This window comes from Rhopilema esculentum, chromosome 11 (genome assembly GCF_057945365.1).
Source record: "Rhopilema esculentum isolate cy_ngs chromosome 11, ASM5794536v1, whole genome shotgun sequence".
In the NCBI taxonomy this organism is placed as follows: domain Eukaryota; kingdom Metazoa; phylum Cnidaria; class Scyphozoa; order Rhizostomeae; family Rhizostomatidae; genus Rhopilema; species Rhopilema esculentum.
The window spans coordinates 14,731,911-14,749,870 of record NC_142825.1 but is presented as its reverse complement, the minus strand read 5'-3'; the positions used below and the strand labels follow the sequence as shown (position 1 = coordinate 14,749,870).

The 17,960-nt window shown below is 35.3% G+C and overlaps 2 protein-coding genes across 6 annotated transcripts in view; one reads left to right on the top strand and one right to left on the bottom strand.

The window, feature by feature from the left end:
- The window catches only part of LOC135694174 (kynurenine--oxoglutarate transaminase 3), a 43,266-nt gene that overhangs the window by 7,058 nt on the left and 18,248 nt on the right, over positions 1 to 17,960 (top strand). The window contains exons 6-16 of one of the 5 annotated variants that reach the window (XM_089111023.1): positions 1,542 to 1,613; positions 2,891 to 2,977; positions 3,639 to 3,755; positions 8,117 to 8,237; positions 8,794 to 8,870; positions 10,284 to 10,373; positions 11,414 to 11,600; positions 12,926 to 12,999; positions 13,485 to 13,571; positions 14,167 to 14,224; positions 14,753 to 14,943. In XM_089111023.1, coding sequence (XP_088967149.1) covers positions 1,542 to 1,613; positions 2,891 to 2,977; positions 3,639 to 3,755; positions 8,117 to 8,237; positions 8,794 to 8,870; positions 10,284 to 10,373; positions 11,414 to 11,600; positions 12,926 to 12,999; positions 13,485 to 13,571; positions 14,167 to 14,220 — 966 coding nt within the window. In that variant the 3' untranslated portion in view covers positions 14,221 to 14,224; positions 14,753 to 14,943. Of the gene's footprint in view, positions 1 to 1,193; positions 1,266 to 1,541; positions 1,614 to 2,890; positions 2,978 to 3,638; positions 3,756 to 8,116; positions 8,238 to 8,793; positions 8,871 to 10,283; positions 10,374 to 11,413; positions 11,601 to 12,925; positions 13,000 to 13,484; positions 13,572 to 14,166; positions 14,263 to 14,752; positions 14,944 to 17,960 lie in introns of those variants that run through there. The other 4 variants (XM_065212867.2, XM_065212868.2, XM_065212866.2 and 1 more) reach the window with 4 other exon arrangements.
- LOC148959065 (uncharacterized) lies at positions 6,254 to 7,263 on the bottom strand. Its single transcript, XM_089111025.1, has one exon. It carries the CDS (start codon positions 7,261 to 7,263, stop codon positions 6,259 to 6,261), a length of 1,005 nt encoding a protein of 334 aa, XP_088967151.1. The 3' UTR covers positions 6,254 to 6,258.

Below are 17,960 nucleotides of genomic sequence, written 5' to 3'. Positions count from 1 at the left end.
CGAACAACTGTTTAGGGTTATATATACAAAGCTTAAAAATTTTAGGTTAATTTATAGAATATAAAATATAAAACTGCCGCCGCCTGTTATTTTTTGTGACGCTCTGATGAGAATCAACTTATTAATTTTAAATGGCCTGAAATGATTTAATTTTTCTGGTGCAACTCTTGGGTAATGGGTAAAAATGTTTGCTAATAATTTGTACTTTGTTCATTAACTTTCTTTATTTTCATTTAATGTTTGAAATCACTGAAGCTTTATTTGAAATAAAAGTGAGTTAGCCATCATATTGTCCTGGCGTAGACGTCTTGAATGAAATGTCAACATTCTTAACCAGTAGTATAAATTGTTAAATGTAGATTGTCTAGTTGTGCTTGATTTTGTAATTTTTGATTTGGGAATAACGAAGAATTATAAATTGAATTATGAAAATCATTTCACAACATACTACTAAAAGCTTTTTTCTCAGAGTATAATTATTGCTATTGAATTACTGTTCTTTTATCATCGAAAACTGTAAGTAACTGTTTTGATACTACGTATGAAACTGGATCCGTAAAAGCAAAGATATCATACGTAAGAGAACACCTTGCTACCAAAATTCCATCGTTTATTAATAACTGTGATATTTTTAGAGTACAGCCACTTTATTTTCCTGTCAAAACTTCATAAAATCCCTTAAAAAGAAGATTTTTTAAAATAGGCTGTGAGCATTAGCAGGATTAATCATCGATAACTGTAAGTAACTGTTTTGTGATACTAAGTATAAAATTGGATCCGTAAAAGCCAAGATATCCTACGTGAGAACACCTTGCTACCAAAATTCCATCGCTTATTAATAACGGTGATATTTATAGAATACAGACACTTTATTTTCCTGTCGAAACTTCATAAAATCCCTTAAAAAGAAGATTTTTTAAAATAGGCTGTGTGTATTAGCAGGATTTAGAAAGCAATCCATGGTTTTTGTAACTGTTTTTTGCGTTTTTATTGTAGCACTGAAACTTTTATATTCATGCCTTATATTTTAAAGGGGTTCTTATTCGAGAAAGGCTTATTACTTTTTCTATCTTAATTCATTTATTCAGGGGCGGGGCCATTTCATAAGGCTTGGGTGTTTAATCTAGGATTTACGGAACTGATTTGAATAAATTGGACTCTTAATAACACATGATAAACCTATTTCAATCAAGATTATTGCAACTGTTGGCGCCTCCGAAGCAATATACTGCATCCTGCTGTCCATGGTGGAACCTGTGGACGAGGTTCGTTGTGAAGCATCCAATGTAGCTAAGTCCCCGCAATGGTTGTCAGGTTAACGGTGATTCTGCGACGCCTCAGCTTAACTGCCCTGAAACGTGCAACTGCTTTTCGAACCAAAAAACATCTCTCAGTTTGCCCTTTGAGCGGTATTCGGTACTCTTGTATGGTTTTCTAAACTACCAGCTTGGTTTTCTAATGGCCCCTTGCAAAGAAGCCGTAAAACCAACCACTGCGGGGCACCTTCATATTCACGTTTTATGTAGATTTGTTGCTTGTAGGTTATAACTACTGTTGGCGGTTACGAAGCATTGTATTGCCTTTTCACCTCAATGATTGATGAAGGAGACGAGGTTGGTCTATCTCCATATGCCCGATGGAAATTGTTTCAATTCACGCACGAGTTTACAAAGCTAATCACGCATATTCAATCTCATTTACCTATTTCCCGTCACTTTTTAACTTTCTCACTCGGCTTTTTTAACTTGGCTTTCTTCTTTTCTTTCAACTAGCTTTTTTGATACAGTGAAACCTCTATTAAACACAGCAGACGCATCTATGGGCAAATTAACTACCTCTTATAGGAAAAACGCCATAATCTGGTATTGGAGACTAATCTTTCCAAACTATGTATGTAGAAAAGAAATATTGGGACAAAGTTATCTGTCTGCTTTTAGGTGCCGTTTAGTTGAGACTTCACTGTATCGTTTCCCTTGTGACAATCATCCATTTTCTTGTGACACTCATTTCCTTGTGACAACATATGCACCCTTTATTTTACATAACTTATGTTATGTTTGGTTACAAAGAAAGCATTTTCACAAAGTATTCTTTTCTCATTTACCAAAAACGAATCAGGCACTCCAAGCAGTCCTGTTCGAATGAAAATTTTACAATAGAAAGTAATTGCTGACGAAATACGCCACAATAAAATGATGTCACGGAAAAAACAGAAGCAGCCTTTATATAGACAGGAATTTCCAAGCGAGTGAAGTCTGTAAGGTTGCTCCTTATAAGTATGCTTCGAGTGTATGCTTCAAAGAAAGTGTCAGATTACATTATTAGAAAACAGGTAATGACTAGGACAAAATCTCTGACGACCTTCGCGTTAGAGAGGTCTTTTATCTAGAAGAATTTGAAACTGAAAATAAAAGAAATTTAGGTTATCAAATGCTGGCCCATGGAAGGGGGTGAGATTATATTTAAATTCTTTTGGCATGTCTCTCTATATCCATCTATTCTCACCCCCATTGTACGATATCACGTTTTAAGATTTGTAATTTGTCCAAGTAGTTTTTATCAAAAGCTCAAGTTTTGTACCAAAGAATCGTCTTAAATCTACCGTTTTTCTTATGCCTTGATGAAAACATTGATCGTCATTAAAAGTTGATATGAAAACGACATATATTTGATAACTAAAGCTAATCAGTAACCCTGGCCTTCCTTGTCAAAGGCTTATCTTTGCGTGGAGGTTTCTCGTGCTGCTATCTTCATCTCTAAAATTGACGCAGAAATCACCACGTCAGGTTTCAATAATTCTGAAACATATTAAAGGCATTTTTAAGGCATTATTCATAATTTAAAATTTGAATTTTAACAGAAGTTCTAATTTAGCACACTGTTTTTATAGGTGATAATGATCGAACCGTTTTTTGATTGCTATTTGCCAATGACGAGACTTGCTGGTGGAGTTCCAGTTTGTGTCCCTTTGCGAGCGGTGAGCTTCTTATTTGTTTTTTCATCTATTTATATGTGACGTATATCCTTAACTCCTACTTTTGAGAAGAAATAGCTAGATAATCAAGGATACAATCAAGATCATATAAACTTACAAATAATGAAGCTGATCTTCAAAGACAATCGTTCTTACCAGATTCATGGTGAGTAGTTGTTGCTCTCTAAGCCCATTGCTATGAATTATGTGCAATTGCAGATCTTTTTTGATTGACAATTCTTTGCAGTTTCTAACGGCTAAACTGGCACAGGATAGTTTACGAAACCAAATGATAACAAGCACTTCTTCAAATGATACAATTCAGCAGTGTCTTTTGTGATGTATTGCGTATTAGGTAATGTTAAATGTGGTAAATTGGATATTTTGGTTGTGGTCGTTTGAAAAGGCCACTGGTTTAAGTTGTATGATTTCCTTTAAAACTCTGCTGTATCTGAAGATCAGAGGACCCTTTTCCATGGAGGGTATTTTACTACTGGTCATCGACTGTTACTCAAATCTTTGTTGCTAACTTTGTCAGAACAGCCTAAAACCAGTCAATTCTATCATAATTGAATACTGATCAGTAATTTTTTTGTTAATTGAAAATCTGTTCAAATTTACAATGCCATCCTGCTTGATTTCATGTTACTCTATTTTCTCACAGAAACCTGGAGCCAAGTCATCAGCCGATCTTTACCTCGACAAAGAGGAGCTGGAGAACGCGTTCAGTGATAAAACGAAAGCTATTGTTGTCAACACACCACACAATCCAACAGGAAAGGTAAAATTCTTGCCAATGGCCTTCAATTGCTTCATGGACGTCCCTCGCTTCTTTTTAGTACGGCGAGGCTTAGACCCCGTTTACACTAGAGTGTTTTATCCGGATAAATTTTCATCCGGATAAAAATTTATGCGGATAGGCTCTCCGTCTACACGAGCGAATTTTATCCGTGTAGATATTTATCTGCTTTGCCGTACAAATATTTATCCTGCTACGAAAGCGAATAAATTTTTGTCCGGATAGAAAATTATCCGGCAAAGGGGAGTGTAAACAGTTTTATCCGGATAAATTTTTATACGCATACACAGTGAGGCTATTCTGTTTCATATTGAGGCCATTTAAATATGATAACGAAACGGCACAAGAGAAAAAATTGGCGCGCTTTTGTTAATATTTCATGTCATTTTTGCTGTTTCCTGAACTATCATGGATGAAAGTCTTCAAAACATCATACTATCTCTGTTTGCATTTTTAAGCTCTGTAGCTGCTGCAGCAAGGCTAAATGCTCTGCTAGCTGCTCTATCTGAGAGATCCTATAGAATTAGCCAACGCAACTTGGAATCAATAGTTGACGATAGCAATTCACGACTACAAAGAATAAGTCGTATTCTGAAAGCTTCAAGAAGAAATCGACGACCACGCCGATTCTGGGAAAGACCTGGCAGAACTAGTGCATGGTGGGACAAATTCCAGCTAAATGAAGTCGTGGCTGAAGAATGGAAGGAGAACTTCCGAATGTCGAAACGCAGCTTTTTAGAACTGTGTTCTGAGCTTCGACCGTTCATTGAAAAACAAACTACGAAGATGCGGGCACCAATATCAGTTGAAACCCAGGTAGCTGTGACATTGTATTACCTCTCAGACGAGGGAAGGTATCGAAAAGTTGCAAATGCATTTGGAATTTCTAGATCTGTGGTCTCTGTAATTGTTCGTCATGTTTGTTTTGTTATATCAAATCATATGGGTCCAAAATACATCAGACTTCCTTCGACAGAAGAAGAAGTTAGGTATGCTGCTGAGAGATTTGAGGCCAAAACAGGATTTCCTCAGTGTATTGGAGCTATTGATGGCACACATGTCTTCATCCAAAGGCCAAGCAAAAATGCAACAGATTTTCTGAATCGCAAAAATCGGTTTTCTCTGAATGTGCAAGCCACTTGTAACTACAGATACTGTTTTACAGACGTTGTGGTAAAATGGCCAGGCAGTGTTCACGATGCAAGAATGTTTGCAAATTCAAAAATAAATGAAATATTTAGAACACGGAAAATGCCACACTGCTTCAAGAAAATTTTAGATGATGAGGATCCTGTTCCTGTTTGCATTCTTGGTGATCCAGCTTATCCCTTACTGCCCTTCTTAATGAAAGAGTTTCCCGGTGGAGGTAGCACTATAAAGGAGCAATTCTTTTCTCATAGGCTGTCATCAGCACGTATGCACATAGAGTGTGCATTTGGGAGGTTGAAATCTCGCTTTGGAGCACTTCACCGTGATATGGATATAAAGTTGCCAGACTTGCAACATGTGATTTACTCTTGTTTTGTACTTCACAACTTTTGTGAAATACATGATGAAAAACTGGCAGATGACAGTGTGTCAAACTCAAGAGAACGGGAGAGGTCTGAGCAACCACAAACTACTGGGAATAGATATTCTCTTGGAAGCCATGACGAAGTCAATGGCAAAAAGATACGGAACATCTTTGCTAAATATTTTGACTAGTATTATCGTTTATCCATTACTTATCATATCTTGTTTTAGTTAAAAATTTCTACACACTTTTCCATTTTCATTTGTATTTTCAGCCTCTATATTTAACTTTAAAAAATAAGCTGACATTCCTAGAAATGGTACCTGATGTTACTGATTTTAACAGATCAATGGAATTTTTTGAGGTATCTTAACCCCAAGTGTTCAAGTTAAGAAAAAGTAAGCAATATTCCTGTGACCCTTTTTCTTACCTTGTGATTTATTTTGTAAATTTACCCTGAAGCTCAAAACCTTACAGATTGGCTTTGCTCCTGTAACACTCTCACTAAAACCTTGCTTATAATCATCATTTAAACAAACAAATTTGTACACTGTGCAGTGCTACCCATTTTATTTTGTTAGAAAAGAATTTGCAAGACTACCCAATACTTGTAGAAGAAACTGGATATGGGATTTTCTTCCCAGAAGATCTTGATCAAAAAAATTTTGCTCTTAATCTCAATGCAAAGAGGTTTCCTCATCAAATATATTTTTGTGCAGCTTTGTTACCAAATAATGTATGTGTGGGTCAATTTATATTAATCCTAGTTATCTTTTTTTCTGTATTCGTGGCATGTGTATCTATAAAATCAAAACAAGGATACTCTGTCAAGGAAAAGTAGTTGCTGATACATCTGATTATGGTATACATGCAAAATTTGAACTCATATCTAGATAATATTTAGCTAGAGCTAATAGTTGGATATATTTATCATTAAGTGTGTACTTTAAATTTGTTCATTTGTTTTGGTTTTTAAAGATCATCCTCCAAAACTTCTCTAATCAGAGATGCTCTTTGACTTTGGGAGTTTTCCTGAGATTCGAACTGCGTGCCCCAATCATTCTGCTGGTAACTGTGTGGGGGGAATCTATAGCTTTGCATTTGTGGTTGATTTAAAAATCCATTTTGCTGGAACATCAACCTTTGGAGCATACCAAAGCCACTTGAGATAACATTTGTCAATGTATTCATGCTTTCTGCAAACATTTTCATGTTTGCCTCATGTTTCTTCTCTTCCTCCTCCATTTTTTCCAAAGCCCTCCTTTTGAGCTTTATTTCTTGATTTGCTATGTCTAGCAGTTGAGCATCGACAGACAAACGCTTGGATAGCTTTGAATCTTTTCTTTCTTTCAAATGCTGAATAAGATTCCTTTTTGCATTCCCCATGTTTTTTGGTACTGTTGATTCCTCTTCGTCGTCATCTTTTGCAGAGGTGTCTAGAGTTTCTGTACTAGCTGTTTCACTTGAACTTTGATCTGGTAAAAGATCCTCATCTTTTTCTACATTTGCAGGGGAACTTGTAAAGGTTATACCCATGCTGCTGCTTTCTATGCCATTGGACAGACTTTCAACTGCTGGAGATCCTCCCCAAATTTCACTACATTCGTCGTACAAGGAAAGAACGACTCTCCCTCCACCACTTCTTCTACCAGAGTCTACAGCTTTTCGGAACTGCATCTTTATTCTTTTGATCTTGGGAATTATCTTATCCCTGCTAATTACAGATGGATTAGAGCAATTTGGGTATTCCTGTTCATCAATCCCACTGTTTTCCTTAGGATAGCGTGACTGCAACCTTTCACAAACATCTTCATACTTCGATTTCACACTTTCCCAGTCTAGGCCTAACGCTGTTTTGCTGCTCTTGTAGTCAATAATAACTTGGAGCAGCAAAGCAGTTTCCTCATCTGTCCATGTGAAGTTCTTATCAGCCTTCTTGCTACTTCCCGTCGATGTATTCTCCGATTTCTTTGGCATTGTCGACTTTAAGGCAGAAATATGAACGTGTTCACTCTGACATCAATGAAAATTATTTTCGCGCGTTCTTAAATCAAAGGTTGTGCGCATGCCCAATTAAAAAACTCACCATTTAGTTTCACCGTGTAAACGGAGGGGCTAAACGGATAAAATTTTATCCGGTACAACGTAAACGAATAAAAATTTATCCGAATAAAAATTTATCCGGATAAACACTCTAGTGTAAACGGGGTCTTAATATCAATTTCTTTGTCTTTTTACTTGTGAAAGGGGGTAGATTTAGTAAGATTTTAGTTTTTTTATAAGCAAGTGCTTAATTTGAAAAACAGCGTTTATGTACAAACCCCTTTAAATATTTTTGCCGTACATCGACGTCGGAAGATTTGCTTTGTGTTAGTTAGCCAATTTTTCTTAACCCTAAATGATTCAGTAATGGCTAAAATAAGATAAACCATTCCTTGAATATAATCAATTATACCCGCACCAAATCAGAGGATTGAGCAACTACTATCTCATAGCTGAGTTATGGAAACAACAGCTGAGTTGTACATCGCTTCTGATTTCAATGCTTTGCCATTAGATTCCTTGACAGTTAAAATAGCAAATGAAATACGCGATCCTATTTAACTTGCAAATGGCAAATGTATTACAAGTTCCACATAATCACTCTCTCTTTACTATCTTAGCTCTATATTGAAGATTTTCTTTGAATCAATCTTTCCATTTTATCTAGATTTTTCATACATATTTGTATATAAATTTTATTATAAACGTTTTCAGCTTCTTAAAATTTTTTTCAAGAGAGGGCTTCTACAAATTGCACTTTTTAACGAGATTTGACTTTTCTTTGCAGGTTTTTTCTCGTGACGAGCTGGAGTTTTTGGCTTCGTTATGTAAGAAGCACAACGTTTTATATATAAGTGATGAAGTCTACGAGTGGATTGTTTATGATGGCAAAGGACACATTCGCATGGGTAAGGCTGTCCTATTTTTACCATAACGTTTTGGCTGGCCTCCTTAAAATTGTTCTGCGATTCAATGGTCCCATTAAACTTGGGTGATGTGACAATTGTGGCGTGTGAATATTTCTGGATTGTCGATACCAAGTAGAAATTATTAGAATCATAAATATGATCATTTAAGAATACGCTCAAAGGCAAAAGTCAAGGAACGAATCCAATGCTCCGTCCTTCCTCTCATCTCACTTTTTATCTGCTTCTGAAGATAGAAATTTCCTTACATTGAAATCGAAAACTTTCCGACGGATTATCCAGTACATTTCTTTATGTTTTTCTATTTTCGGACCAAAAACTTCAAGAAAGTTTCGAACAAATTTCTGTCCGAAAGTTTGATCGTTGGAAAGTTTTCGGTTTTGATGTACCTTGTCATCATTATCTGACAATTATCCTCTGAGTAGTGCCACAGAAAAAATATTCTAGTTGCTCGCGTTGTGTTTACATTATTTCGTGACATTTTCAGACAATTTTTATTTATGCATTGCAACCTAATTTTATCTCCTTCTTTCGCCAGCAACACTGCCTGGGATGTGGGATCGAACGGTCACTGTTTGCAGCGCAGGGAAGACTTTTAGCATCACTGGATGGAAGGTAAGCAAAGGCTACAATACCCAACTCATTCTTCACCAATGTTTAACAAAGTCCCTGAAACCGTATGTTACCTCACTGTCGCGCAACCTACTTGTTACCGAGTAAGAGCGTTATTATAAACGGCTTAAGCTTTGTGTAATATCTTTAGGGCATTATTCTAAGTCGCACAACTAATGTGTTACCCCGTGGATGGGAATTTACAACTTCATACTTTTTTTCTGGGAGAATTCATTAGAGAAGTGAAATTTGGATGGGGTTTTTCTATACGGATGAAAAATATACAGACCACATTTTTAATCATCAGAACTTCCACATGATCACTGTTTCTAGACAACTAACGGTTCGTTAATTTATTCTGGTTGGCCAATGATTGAATAAAATACAACTGCAGAACTATCTATCCGCGTTTAAGTCTCACAATGGGCTAAGGAATTTGCACTGCAAGGGATCTTTCGTTCATTTTTTGAATGTTTTATGAAAATCTTAGAAACTGTAGAACATCAAATCTTGAAAACGAAAATGCATCATGTGTGATCAGCCTCTTCTGTTTTCTGTAGCTGCGTACAAAATTGTAAATAAAATTGATCTGTTATCTCAGGTAAGTTTGGGGTACCTCATGAAACATGCTTCGGTCTACTCGGTCCTATGAATTTTGTATTTTGTTGCTCAAATTGCTCAATTTCCTATTTCTCATTCATTTGGTATTTTGTTATTAGTGATAAGAATATTTACCAAGAGTTTCCTATTAGGGCTACTGTTGCAGAGTTATTAAATGTCATTTTCTATACGATTTTCAGATTTTGCTTTGACTTCTTGAACTTCCTTTTTGAACTTTATATTCCTGTAATTCTGGCAGGCCGTTTATGTCTGGTATAGAAATGTCCATACAATCTTACTTGAATGTAGTGTGGGGTAGAGGAAGACGTTCGGCTATAATTGCATGCTAGCGGACATGTGTTTAGGCCTTTTTTCAACATCTGTGACCAGGGCTAGTATTTAGCATTCTTCTTTTTATTTTGCAAAACAGTTAAGCAAGGTATTGAAATATTTGCGCATTCTTTTTTGTACTGCCCTGCCTCACATTATGTACTTTGTGCACTTTGGTAGGAAACTACTGGTTTTTTTCCTATCGGTCGGTTTCAACGATTTCAGTAGTATCATTCACATAACGAAAATTTGCTTTTAATGTATCCTGTATTTGTTTGTCCCTATGTTTGAAGAAGATCCGCTTGAGTTGCTCTATTAATTAGTAATAATTAGCCTTTTGCGAGGAATCCAGTCTTGTTTGTATGCTACTGTTTCGCAAATTAGTTATTAATTAAAACTTTAGCCTCCCTGCTGTTGCCACCAGGTAACCAAACCGTATTCTATTGTGTACAAGCAAAAAGCTGTAAGTATTATTTCAAATTCTAGATTGGCTGGGCTATTGGTCCAGAAGATCTCATATCCAATTGCTCTGCGATTCATGCCCAAAGCATTTACACCATGGCAACTCCATTACAGGTTTGTACTGTTTTGCTTTTATCTTTTGGAATTCTGACTAATTTGTATATTAATTTTTGTTAGAATAGAGCAATAATAACAAAAAAAGTTCACCTTTTTTAACGAAACCAAAAAATTTAAGCTTTGTTAAAGGCATTGGGTCATTTCAGCTTTTTAAGGATGTTTATTCTCTTTGATCAAAGGAAGGGTAAATATTTTGTGGACTTTGCTAAAGCTAGAGTTTTATATACTTTCATCTTTTATTTTAAACCCTTTGGATAATCGAGAATAATTTACGTTAGATACCAAACAAATTTTATGGATTTTTTTATGTTCTAGCTTTCTTGTGAAGAAAATGTTGGTCATAGCTGCTTTCTTTTTCTGTTTTATTTTCCCTTTTGCTTTTCCTCTATTTAATAACATCCTTTTTTTAATCTTTCTTTTTCCTATTTTCCCTTTCTTTTTTTCTTTTTTTCTTTTTTTCTTTTTTTCTTTTTTTCTTTTTTTCTTTTTTTCTTTTTTTCTTTTTTCTTTTCCTCTTTTATTTTTTCTTGTCCATTTAATTTTTTGTTTTTGCTTTTTCTTACTTCTTTTTTATATTTTTCCTTTCCTATTTTTATTTTCTCTATTTTTTTATAATTTTCTATTTTTGTGAACTTACATTTCTTCATTCCTTACTCCGCTAATGAGTTTTTTCCAGTTTTAACAATAACATGATCGCATTATGCACTCTATCCTTCATGAGACTTGTCATTTTTTCTTTCACCCACTGTTTTTGACATAAATGTTCTGATAAAATGAAATACTGAAGAAATTTTGAATTTGCGCTGCTGCTTTGATCCATAATTTGTCTGTGTATGAAATACTCTGAATTGTTTTTAATTTGTATTTGAACTTTCAAGATTAATCTGTTTCCCTGGCTAATCAATTTTTTGCTTTGTAAGTCAAAGTATGAGTGTTTTGATATCTATCACAGCAGGTAGAAAGAATGTATCGATGTTTAATGTTGTAATCATCGTAGAAAGAATGTATCTATGCTTATTTACGATGCATACTTACAGGAAGCGCTGGCACAAGCGATTGAGCACGAGATCAAACTCCTTGGAACGAAAGATTCGTACTGGAAATGGATGGTTGATACTTTGTTCGCCAAGCGCAATCAACTTGTTGATATGGTTAAAGCTGCCGGCATGGTTCCTATCATTCCTGAAGGAGGCTACTTTATGATGGCTGATGTTTCACCACTGAGTATGCATTAGCTAGATTGTTTTCTGAATTCTGGTGGTTTATGTTCATTTTGCTTAGGGATAAATGTTTACTTAGCATTGAAAGACAATTTACAAGACATTCAATCTTATTTAACCTAATTTTGGAGACTCTAAAGTGGTAGCAATTTATAAAACTATCAATTTATCTGCCATCGAATTAAGTATGTCCACATTCGGAGAAGTGGCAAGGCCGCCAGTTTTAACTAAAATGCTATGAATCTGTTCAAAACAATGTCACGTTTAGTAAAACCTTTAAGGGTCTCTCAATCAAAAGTACCTAGTTAATTGATTCTGGAAAAATTCAAGTTATAAGTTAGTTAACAAATCGGAAATCAAACAACGAAACAAGAGACCCAGAAAATCTAAAGAAAAGCAAATCGATTAGGTGTCAATGTGACGTCACAATATTCTGTTCTCTTTGCCGTGAACTGGTCCTTGCACGAAAACCATTGTGCAAATGAAGGGCCTTAAAGTAACTCCCGAAAACAGCCACTGCGTCTTGACCTTTGAAATTTGCCTGTTATGCACGGTAACTCAAATTATTGGTATGATTCTAAGTCTTTCATTTTGTTTTGAGTTTTTTATCGCAATTTTAACCAGTTCAGCTGCGCGCTGTCATTTGGTTGCCGACTCTGGCCTAGGCCTTGCGGCCCTTTCCCTGTGTATTTTTTGACGAATGGATAGGAAGTTCTGCTACAAAATATCCGGTATTCGAAAAAAGCTGAGAGTTTCGTATTCTGAAAAGCTTCAAATATACTGGACAAACAGAACTTCAACTACTATCAGGTTTTTCAAACTTTGGAAAGGACAGAGTACGAACTCGTAGCTTCCTGCAAACTGCCCTGTGGAGTTCCATTTACGTCTCAGTGTCACTAAACTCAAAATCATTTTGCTCATAATTCAGTTTCATCCATTTGCTCTTCGGGTTAGGGATTTGCGGTTTGTCTGAATCCATTGTTGGTTGAATCAAAAAAATGTTCTTTTTATCTCTTGACTGTTTGAATTCATCTATTTTTTCTTTTGAATGTATCTCTTGCCACCTTTTCTATTAACACCTTCTGTTTCTTTTAATGCGGCTATTTTACTGTGACGTTTTGAATTTTCCTTTCATTACTTCAAACAATTCTCAATTCTCAGCTTTTCAGCTAAGTTTGAATCGTAACATACCCCTAATCGATTTATCCAAATTTTGTGTTCTTTCTCTGAGTTAATTCTTCTTAATTTCTTTTTAAGCCTTTCTGCTTAGCGCTATATTTTCAGTAAATTCCTTGCAGCATTGTTTACTTAACGTCGTTTGGTTTTTAGAAAAAGAGTTTGAAGATGATGGTAGTGGTGACACATACGACGTTCGATTTGCTAAATGGCTTCTAAAAGAAAAGGTATTTTATAAAGGAAAGTCATTCATTAGTACCACATGGTACAATCCTTTTGCCAGTAGTAATCTTCGTGGCACAAATCAAGTCTGTAGAAGGCTATTAACTGGCAAATAGAGCCAGAGCATAGCTGTTTAAACTCCAATGTTCTTTTTCGACATCGTATCGCCAAGCATCCATCTTCTTAGGAACTTTCAATTTTGTCTTCTGAGAAACCAGACATTGTCTTGAAATTGTTTATTGTGTGTGAAAAAGGCTGAGTTGTGACAATAAACTGGTTTTCATGGGGTACTTTATTCACCAACGAATAGGACGGGAATAAAAACAATCTAACCATCAATTATCAACCTAGATATCTTAGAAATTTACTTCTTGATTTTTGCAGTAAATCCTGAACCAGAGACACACTTATTTTTATCCAAGCCCGTTAATTTTCTATTTTACTCGTTGATCACCATTTGACCGTTCTTGGTATCTTTTTGTTTGTCAAGGGTTTAGCAACAATTCCAGTTGGACCATTCTATTCTAAAGAACACCGAGATTTAGCAAGGAATTACACAAGATTCTGCTTCATCAAAGTAAGTTAAACCCCTTCAGAATCTACAACTCTAATCCTGTTTGTACCATTCAATCTGAGCGATTCTTGAATCGCTTAATGTTGAAGATTCGCATATTTATGTTCGTCTGTTTGAGACTGTAGGACCGAAGAAGGCTGTTTCTGAAATAATAAACCCATCGTATTCTTGTTTTTTCATGTAACATTTTATGGAATTGGCGGGATATAAGTGAAATTGATATTAAACCAGCCAAGTTTGTGGTAATGCACTGCTCCTTACAAAGAAAAAATTGCACGGCTTTATTTAATGTTGGAAGAAGAACCAAAAGATGATAATTGGATATTTGTATTATTCATTAAAAGTCCTTACAAATGGGGTCAATAGAACTCATACCAAGTACCTGGGTGCAAAAATGCAACGAACGAGCAAAAGAGAAAAGAGGCTAGCATAGAAAATAGGCCATAACAGGGTTTTTGTGAATTTTTGAATTTTTGTGAATGATTTCCGAGAAAGCATCACAGCTGCCACCAGTGTACTTTGAGAATATGCTAAAATATATTTTTATACCACATGGATGATACGTCACTTCAATGGTTTTTCATTGGTTGCATTTTAGGAAGATGACACCATGCAAAAAGCGGAAGAAATTCTCAAGAATCTGTCTATATAGTTTCGTGAGTTTTTCTTATTCTGTTGTTTTATGTGTGCAACGGCAAGTGACAAGTCTTTGCCATTAGAATATTCTAAAGGATGTTAACTTTTAAAATCTTATATTGAAAGTATTATCACATTGGAGCAGCATTTTTATACCTAAAAAATTTGATATAGAGGTGCAGGAATATCAGGATAAAAGTTATTGATTAATTTCTTGCGTATTTTTCTATTAGATGATAATAAGGAAATAGTTTATCCTTTATAATCAAGTGAATGCAATTTTTCTTACCAGTCTCACACTCAATGTCTAGACCTCGAAAGATTGAAATTGATGTTCCTTAAATTCTCTTCTCAATTGAGAAGGAAGATATTTTTTATTTTCATATGGTTTTCTTTACTGTCATTCATTTTGCTCTTCCCTGAAGGCAAAATTTTCTGTTTGGTCTGTGAATCTATTTAATTTTTGACGGGCAATTAGACAGCATAATTATTTGTAAAATTAGTTTGTCATTTAGGAGATCAACAAATTTGATTTCGGTTTTTTCCAGGTATATTTTGAAAATGAAAACTGGCGAAGTATTTCTATTTGGATTTCAGAGAATGTCATGTTTTCTATTTTTTGGTATACTGCAAGATAATTTAAATGTGCGATGTTTTATTGAAAATACCTGTGTATTTCATTTGTCATTATTAAATATTCAATGTCATGGAATGACCTCAAAGGAAAGATGCTTAATTATATAAGTTGCTTCTCTTCCCTGCTTTTCTTTGGATTTTCTGTATCAAGTTACCACGAGATTCTCAACTATTTTGGTAAATAATTGACCAATGCTTGAAATTGTTGAAATTCGATTGGAAGTAGCCCTGATGGAACAAATCATGAAGATTTCGAAAAATTTGTATAAAAGGAAGCTTGAGCTAGGTCTAAAATGGTAACGTCTAAATATTTCCAATGTCAACAATTACTTGGTGGTGCAAAATTTAAAAATGGCTCTGAAAAAGCAAACATTTTACAACATACAGAAAGTTTTTTCGTCTGACACTGCTTAGAATATAAAACACCAGAAAAAAGTATCGAAAGAGCATGCCCAGTTGTTGATCGAAAATACTTGTCAATCGCAACGCTTTCAGTATCCTGTAAAATGGTTGCGTTTTCCAAAGCCATTTTCAAATATTGCCAACTGTAATGAAATGGGCTGGTACAGTTAATGTAAAACCCAATATATTCGACGGAGGTTCGCTGTTTCCGATGGAATAACCTGTTTTGAATGCTTACAATAGAAAATTTTGGAGACGACCATCTTTTGCAATATTTAAACGCCACAGCGAGCTTGCTCTGGCTCCCGTTTGAAATATGGCAAAACCTTTCAATGAAAATAAGATGGCTTCTAGCTAAGCTCATTCCAAGCTAGAGACATAATTCGGCTACAAAGACGCGGCAGGGCGCCAGGATTTGTAAGGGTTAAAGAAAGGCCCCCACCATGGTTGGTGGCAAGAAAAGATTTAGGGATATGATATCTTAGAATGGCAAGAAACTGTATGAAAAATGATTTTTAGCTGGAGTATAATATGAGGCAATATTTTCAAACTTTGTTTTATCAGTATGACCTGTAGTTTCGTCTATTGTAATGTTGACATAAAATAGGAAAGGGTTTGAAGCTTTTAAAATAACCTTTTTAATGTAGCTCGTAATGAAACTTCTTAGATTTTAAAAATAACCAAAACAAGATTGGGGAGAAAATGATTGAAAGATGGTTTAATAAAAAACATTAACATTAAAAATCAACAAAAGGTCTTTAAGCTAAAAATAAAAGATTTAGCAATTTTGTACAGTTTGGTTACTGCTCTGTAAAATCTTATCTTAAATTTTTTGGATAAGTGCTTTTAACAATAAAAAATCTTGATACAGAAACTTCAAACTGTGCTGGTCAAAACGAGTGTCACTAGAATTTATAATTACCTTTAGATTTTCTGATTTTTAGTAGGAATGGATTATCGATAAAATCAAACTTTGAAGCTTTCTTGGTGAAATTTTAAAGAACAGATCTGTCCATTCTTTGTTTTTCGTATCCTCAAAAACTTTCTTTCCGGCAGTTTCTTTCCCTTCAACAACTGAACTTTTCTCTTTTTGTAACGTTTTTTTAAAAAATTCAGTTAACAAATAGACCTTGCGAGCCACGTTTAGGCCGAAGAAAAATCATACTTCATCACTTTATGCTGGCACCAAGTTATTCTGGATATTTTTTTTATCTATTTCATAAGCCAAGCTGTTACTCGTGGTACAACTCAGACAATGACCAATTTCTTCATTCGAATTGTCATGCTCAATTTTATATCTGTCTTCTACGGTTAGGATATAGTAACTAAGCTAAAAGTAAGGACATATTTAAGGGAGTACTAGGCACTGTTACTTACAGAATGGTAGGCTACATTTCTTTCCACTTTTTCCTAAAACTTTTTAGCTTGCTCTACAGAAAGTGGGGTGGGGCTAGGCCCTCCGGCCCCCGGTTTCTCCGGCCCCCTATTTCTCTGGCCCCCAGTTTCTCCGGCCTGGCGCTATTGTAAGTTACAAGTCTGAAATGTTCAATGAACTGCATCTTAAACCGGTTGCTTGCTACTTATGGCATGGTATTCGCAATATTACGAAAACGAAAGTTGCGTATGACCAACCATGACCAACAAATTCAATGAATTACTGGTTGAAATTTGGTCAAACTGCCTAATTAACGCCAAGGCCCTGCTGTATGACCACCTTTCTAGATGTTTTGCAGACATTGGGGGGGGGGGGGTTGATTTGACAAACTAGCAACCGTACGAAAACTCCTGTTAACTTTCTGTTTGCTTAAATCACGCCGATCAAGCCTACGATTAAAACTGTGAAATTTTTGAAAACGCGTACCCCCATTCTTACTATTTCGTTGTTTTTGACGCAGTAAAAATTCTTTTTGCTCTTTCAACATCCATGTCAAAGACTACACGATGTAGCTACCAGGGGACAATGGCAAAGCATGACACAACTTTATTGTTCATTGTATGGAGCACTCGGGAACAAAAAAGAAGGGGCTAAGCGTTAATGAAACTGATCATGTTGGTTCTTTTGATGATTGCTGTATTTAAGACAACGCTTGCAACATTTTAGATCTGTTTCACACGAGTACCTACTCATCCCGAGGGATGCTCCACGCTAAAATATACAAAACTCTTCCAAAACGCTGTATATTTTTCAATCTCAATGGACTTACTTGTTTACTTGTTTTATTTCAATTGACTTTCTTATGACAGATCATTCGATTGCCAAGAAATTATGCAACTCTTTTGAATAACCGCTCTGTAAATAAACGTACCATGGCCTAGTTAACTTACCTGGATTGGCCTAACGAACAGTAACTGAAATGTCATAATCATTGACATGAAACTCAACATGTAGTTCGTCGTCATCTTTAAATGCTTGAAAAGTTACTAGTGTCATTTCAAACCAAATTCTAAATTATAGAATCCTGCCAGTGTACCAATCTCCATTAATAGAATCAAATTTCTTTGTATTCCCTAAAGGAAGGCCATGCCTAGCATTTACTATCAGCTTTTGTGTTTTTCTTTTAGCTATTTAGTGCTTTTTATACTCTAGCAGTTTTTAATCTGTTTTTATATAGAATATGATAAAAATCCACTGTTTAATGGGTAGTACAAGGCACCTGATTTGACAGTTTATGTGAATTCTTTTAGTTCTACACATCTGCCTCTGTTACTATCGTTAAA

Excerpts from the sequence above, each read along its gene's own strand:
- LOC148959065 (XM_089111025.1), bottom strand. The coding sequence starts at position 7,263 with ATGCCAAAGAAATCGGAGAATACATCGACGGGAAGTAGCAAGAAGGCT.